This window comes from Xiphophorus couchianus, chromosome 15 (assembly GCF_001444195.1).
Source record: "Xiphophorus couchianus chromosome 15, X_couchianus-1.0, whole genome shotgun sequence".
Lineage (NCBI taxonomy): Eukaryota > Metazoa > Chordata > Actinopteri > Cyprinodontiformes > Poeciliidae > Xiphophorus > Xiphophorus couchianus.
The window spans coordinates 13012868-13019543 of record NC_040242.1 but is presented as its reverse complement, the minus strand read 5'-3'; the positions used below and the strand labels follow the sequence as shown (position 1 = coordinate 13019543).

The 6676-nt window shown below is 39.8% G+C and overlaps 1 protein-coding gene across 1 annotated transcript; it reads left to right on the top strand.

Moving 5' to 3' along the window:
* The first annotated feature begins 703 nt into the window (after window positions 1-703).
* On the top strand, window positions 704-5627 carry aldh8a1 (aldehyde dehydrogenase 8 family, member A1). The gene is made up of 7 exons (XM_028040009.1): window positions 704-959; window positions 1847-1994; window positions 3016-3171; window positions 3260-3409; window positions 3491-3747; window positions 4666-4827; window positions 4902-5627. The coding sequence occupies exons 1-7, from the start codon at window positions 813-815 to the stop codon at window positions 5352-5354; spliced, it is 1473 nt and encodes a 490-aa protein (XP_027895810.1). The 5' UTR covers window positions 704-812; the 3' UTR covers window positions 5355-5627.
* Window positions 5628-6676: the final 1049 nt, after the last annotated feature.

Sequence of the window (6676 nt, the reverse complement as noted above, 5' to 3'; positions counted from 1 at the left end):
AGATTTAAGTTAGAAATGTCACCTTTCTAACATGCAAACTCCATATGGGCAGACTCTGCGCTGGGAATTGACCCAGGACCTTCTTGGTGCAACAGTGCTGCCAACTGTGTCACTTTGCACCACGATGCACTAATGTACTGTATACAGGATTTGCTAGCACATTTTTTTTCTTTAAATGTTTGGGGGAGAAGACAAAAAGTATTTTTAATTCTCTCAGTGTTTTTTCTGTTATATTCTCAGCTGCAGCTAATGTTTAGTATCTGCTTTGCTAGTCGGACACAAAACATTATCTAAAAGTTTGGGGCCTAATTCCTCTGTTTTCACAAGGTCAAATGCCAGTAAAGATCAATGAGGTTAACTAAGATTTAATTTATTAAAAAATTTTTTTCCGAATCCTGCTGGTTAAACTTTTCTCTCTTTCTGCAACAAAACCCCAAATTGTTTTCTATTGATTTGTCCATCCATTAATTTGAATTTGGTTGAATCTCAGCAGCCTGTAAAATAGGTTTATGTTTGCTACTCTGTTCTATTCAGTAGCCTCTTTATTCATATGCATCTTCTTTGAAAAACTAGCTTTGATATTTTTACATATTGTGCTAGCAGCTTCGTTGTTATTCGCTCACCATTGTTTTGACTTGGAAGAATCATTAGTCACTCATGTTGGTGAACACTACTCTCTCTGGTGAGAGAGGAAGCTGCTCTGTGGGAGGGTCAGTACATGCCCTGCTCAGGTTTGCCTCTAAGGCTCCAGTCTGTTGCAGCCTGTTGTCATTTGTGCAGTTTCTTTTGGAAGCATTCTTTTGACGACAACCATGCCAAAAAGCTTGGCACCGCGCTCTTATTTGGTTCTGGAGAACTACATTGGAGGAAAGTTTGTGTCTTGTGGAAATCATATTGACTCCTATGACCCTTCCACCGGTGAGGTCTACTGCAAAGTACCAGACAGTGGCAAAGAAGAGGTAGGAAAGTGTCTCATATAGATCATGATGTATTTTAGTGTCTCTAACATGCATTTTGTTCTTCAGGTGCAATATACTATTTTTTTCCCCACATGTATGAATAACTGTAAAATACTCCTCTTTTAACATAATTTTTATATTTATAATCGTAATAATTTGACTTAATCGTAAATGTTGCTATTGATATTTAATAAGATAGCTGAAACTTTTTAAACGGAACCTTTTTGACCATAAAAGCAGATTAATTTAGACATCTGCTGTAAAACATTTCAGCAAGATGTACCTTTGCTCTTTGCAGAGTTAACACACCAGTAATCATTAAACTGGTGTGTTAAACCAAGTCAATAAATGCTGACTTTTCTGCCCCGGGTGGGAATATTGAAGGGTGCTATCCGTTGTTGATTAGTCGACTGTTTTGAAAACAAAGCATTTCATATTTGTGTAAGAAAATGTTAAACTGAGGTATTTTCTCATTTTCTTTTGCAGTGTCTGTAAATTCCAATAAGGCTCTCTCAATAGCAGGGGGCTACAGGAGAGATGTTTTCTTTAGTCTCCTCTTAACACACAACTCAGTCTTTAAAAACAATGTCCAAAATATATTTGTATCAAATCTTTGCAGAGAAATTTAGAAATCAGAGAGGTTTAATGACTAACCTAAACAGACTACAAAATTAACTACAAAAAGCTTAAGGACACAAAGCCCTGATTTCAGAACCATTAAAAAAATTAAACCTAACTTAGTCACTTTAGTTTTGTCAGGCAGGATGAGTTAAAATCCCAACAAACTCTAATTTTACCAAGTAGTAGAAAATCTACTGTACGGTATGTGCAACCGATAATGGAACCTTTAATCTTTAACCAGTTCCCTGCCTGTCTTTTGGCTGCAGGTAGATGCAGCAGTGGCAGCAGCTAAAGAAGCCTTCCTTGATTGGTCAGCTCGTAGTCCGCAGCAGCGAGGAGAAATCCTCAACAAGCTTGCCGATCTAATTGAAGCCAACATGGAGGATCTCATTCAAGCCGAGTCAAAGGACCAAGGTGACTTATAGTTGTCATTTTATCAACAATAAATCAAGTCATACCATTTCAAAACCTTCATTACATGTCAAATGTTTAAAAGCAATTATATTCTACTGTATCAGAATATAGCTAATATGTTCTTGAAATTATTTGACCAGTGTTTTGAGGGATTTTTCATGCAAATCTTGCAGTCCAAATTCCAAAACCTTTGGACATAAAATATGCTTCAGTGTAAATAAATCAGACCACTCATCGTTTTCTTGGAAAGTTCTTAGTAAGTACATGATGTAGCCAAAAGGTTCACAAATGCATACAGCCGCCTAGTCATGCAGATGCAGACATTTGCAACTGTCTGTAACAGAATGGGTCAGTGGCTGCATAATGTGATTCATGAGACGTTCAGAACACCTTCGAGCTGAGAGGAGAGATCTGTTCAGGCCTGTTCATCCAATATCAGTGTCTGACCTTACAAATTCTCTCCAGGAAAAATGATGAAATATTTCCAAGAACACATTCCCAATCCTCCCTGGAGCAGCTGTAGCCAGCACCATGTTAAAGATCAGATGTATTAAGATCGCACTACATAATTAAGCGTATGGTAATAGCAAGTTTGACAATAGAATGTTTGGGGTGTCTTTATTGTGCAACTGGTGGAGGAGGTTTGTGTAATTCACTGCATATATTAGCCCCTATTTTCAAATTCTTAATTCACCTCCTTATTACATGATTACAGTATGGCCAAAAGTTAAAAATATATAATTAATAACTAAAGAAAAGACAAAATACTTGGCTTGAGCCAGATCCAAGAATAACATAGATCATAATATTACACTAATAACGACGTATGTAAACAGAATGGTTGAAACTTATTTAAAACATCTAGGGCTGTATTATAGCATACAATATTGAGCATGCAATATTAAGTTCTTTAGATATACTGATAGTGGTACTTCTCGCACAATTTGGGTTATCAGGATTCAATTTGTGTTCTACACAAAGGAAGTCAGTACTGGTGGCAAGTTTTACTTCAACTCTGCAGGTAAAACTGTGACATTTGCTCGGACTGTGGACATACCTAGGTCTGCGTACAACTTTCGCTTCTTTGCATCGTCTGTGCTCCACCACACCACCGACTGCAGCCAGATGGACCACATGGGCTGCCTGAACTACACCGTACGCTGCCCAGTTGGAGTTGGTGAGAGCTTGGCTTGTTTCCCTCAAAACTTGCAGAGCTTTTTTCTTGCCTCGTCTGTGTTATTAGATTGTAATTGTTGTGTGCTTAGCCGGCTTGATCAGTCCCTGGAACCTCCCTCTGTACCTCCTGACGTGGAAAATTGCCCCGGCAATCGCAACGGGCAACACAGTCGTGGCCAAACCGAGCGAGATGACCTCTGTGACTGCATGGATGATGTGCAAGCTATTGGAGGAAGCTGGTAGGACTACATGTCATAAACTTAAGATTTTCTCAAATAAATTACCTTTTTTTATTATTATTTCTGCTTTCTGTTCTGCAGGCGTCCCTCCAGGTGTGGTCAACGTCGTGTTTGGCACTGGTCAGAGAGCAGGAGACGCCCTTGTTGGCCACCCAGATGTCCCGCTGATCTCTTTCACCGGCTCCACTGCAACTGCTCAACGCATCACAGAACGGAGCGCCCCCTACTGTAAAAAGCTCTCCCTGGAGTTGGGGGGGAAAAACCCAGCTATTATTTTTGCTGATGCAGACCTGGAGCAGTGCATCGAAACAACCATTCGCTCCAGCTTTTCCAATCAGGTGAGGCAATCATGATGAAGATGGGCTTAAGACACTCAAATATTTTGGTTTGTACAATTTTCTCCATATACTTCAAACCTAGAAGTATATGGAGGATTTATACAAACCCAAAATACGGATTCAGAAAACATTCCAGAACAGTGTAATTCATTTGTTTTGGGAAAATGACTTGATATTATAAACCAGTGAACAACAAAAGTGTGGAAAGTTTTTGTTTTCAGTTTTCTCAGAGCAAATATTGCCATTGAAACTAATAATAGATACTTTCAATCATTCCTGGATGTTACTGTAAAAATAATCTTGCGTTACTGTTGGTTTAAGGCGAGAACTTGCTTGTTATCAATTACACTTGGCTGATTGTAATGTTACTGTATCATACCAAATGCAGTTTACACCAAAGACAGGTTGTAATTATTTTCTTGTACTTCGGAAATCTGTGGTATGAGTGTCCAAACTTGAGAGCTCTCCCATCCATCCATTTTCTGTTCACCCTTTGTCCCTAATGGGGTCGGGAGGATTGCCGGTGCCCATCTCCAGCTAACGTTCCGGGCGAGTGGTGGGGTTCACCCTGGACAGGTCGCCAGTCTGTCGCAGGGCAACACAGAGACATACAGGACAAACAGCCATGCACACACACACTCACACCTAGGGAGAATTTAGAGAGACCAATTAACCTGACAGTCATGTTTTTGGACTGTGGGAGGAAGCCGGAGTACCCGGAGAGAACCCACGCATGCACAGGGAGAACATGCAAACTCCATGTAGAAAGACCCTGGCCGGGAATCAAACCCAGGACCTTCTTGCTGCAAGGCAACTGCGCCACTGTGCAGCTCACATTTAGTAAAATTGTGGGTTGATGGGAACTGTTCATCTCTAAAAATGAAATTCCTCACTTTCTCTGTCATTTTCTAATCCTAGGGAGAAATTTGCTTGTGCACTAGTAGAATTTATGTAGAGAGGAGCATTTACTCTGAGTTTCTGGAGAAATTTGTAGCTGCAGCTAGAAAGTGGAAGACTGGAGCTCCATCTGACCCAAGCAACAACAACGGAGCTCTCATCAGCAAAGAGCACCTACAGAAGGTGAGCTGTTCATTTCTTTTTTGTATTTTTTCTGTGTGCTTTATTATGAAACATTTTTCTCTTTTACTCACAAGGTTCGCAGCTTTGTGGCACTTGCCAAATCAGAAGGAGCTATAATCCACTGTGGTGAAGGAGTTGACCACCTAGACCTTCCTGCAGCCAACAAGTCTGGCTACTTTATGCCTCCTACGGTCATCTCGGGCATCCCTGACAGCTCCCGGGTCATGCAGGAGGAGATCTTCGGCCCTGTCACTTGTGTTTGCCCCTTTGACACAGAAGATGAGGCTGTTACCAGGGGAAACGGAGTCCGCTATGGCCTGTCAGCCACTGTGTGGTCCAGGGATGTGGGAAGAGTTCACCGTTTGGCCCAGAAGCTTCAAGCTGGGTTGGTGTGGACCAACTGCTGGTTGGTGAGAGATCTGAATCTGCCGTTTGGAGGAATGAAGCACTCTGGTGTGGGCAGGGAGGGAGGGAAAGATTCCTATCACTTCTTCACTGAGGTGAAAAGCATTACTATCAAACACTAAGTAGAATACGTGGGATGTTTGCATAAGATGTGATTTATGCAAACAGGGAGATAGTTTATTCTTTTTCTTTGTGTAGATCAGTTTTTGTGAGCTGCTTTGCAGAGTTGTATCAATGCGTGTATCTTTCCATCCTCACAGATTTCTAGAACCTTCAATCCAGTCAAATCAGTTGAAGATTGAAGCCTTATACGGTCCATGTTGAAACTACAGAAATGTACACAGTAACATGTGAATGTCTAATGAAAAGAAAATAAATCGTTTTGTTTTAAAAGGTAAAAGTTTTGTATTTATTTAATTTTACTAATTTTCTCTCATTTTTTTAAAAGTAAATTTTGGACCGGGTGTTTTCAAAAGTGTGGGAGAGCTACCCAATCTCAGAGAGTAAATAGACAAGTGCACACTTGCTATACGATGACGTTACGCGTAGCACCACATGATATGATATGATATGATGTAAGTAGGTAAATAATATTTAAAAAGTATTTCAAGTTCTAGAGATACTATAAGTACAAGAAGTATAAACAAGTAAAAAAAAAAAGAAGTTTAACCTGCTGCAGGAGCAGCTGGTGATCATCTACAATGCTATTATTCAGTCCGGTGTTTGTCTATCAGTTGTCCACCAATCTGGACAGGCTCAATCTGCAATCAACAATATTAGGTCTGCAGAGAGGATCATCAGCTCTGACTTTCCCTCCATGCAGGACCTAGGTTCAGGACAAGGGCAGCATGTGTGGTCACTGTAGACCTCACACATTCTGGACACAAACTATTTAAACTTTTACTTTAATAGTCAAAGTTTCCGTATACATGCATGTTTGCATGTATTAAATATATTTGTGTAAAAACCTTTTGGTTTTTACAAAAGACTTCCTCTTTTGTAAAAACAGTTTTTATATATACATACATTTAAGTATATTTATAGTTTAAATTAAGTCAGTTCCTTTTTTGCACACATAAATTTGACAACTAAAGTTGATTCTGAATCTGATTATATTTGCACAGCATTTTTCAGTCAAAAATGTCACAAAGTGTACCAACCGCCTCTCTGGTACAAAGTGTACCAACTGCAACAGTGAAAGCTGCAGTTAGTTAGAGAAAACTATGATATTGCATTCACTGAAAATGAGTATGGACACTGCCAAGAGCCAGGCAGCAGCACTGAAATAGCTGCAGAATGTTCAGTTTAGTACTGGTTGTGTTCAACATGTGACAACATTAATTTTTTTCATTTACTGGACTAACAAGTCTCAAAAAAATGCCCTTGAAACCTTGCTTAAATCACCCAGAGCTGTGTGGGAGAATGCTTTGGTCTGATAAAAGCA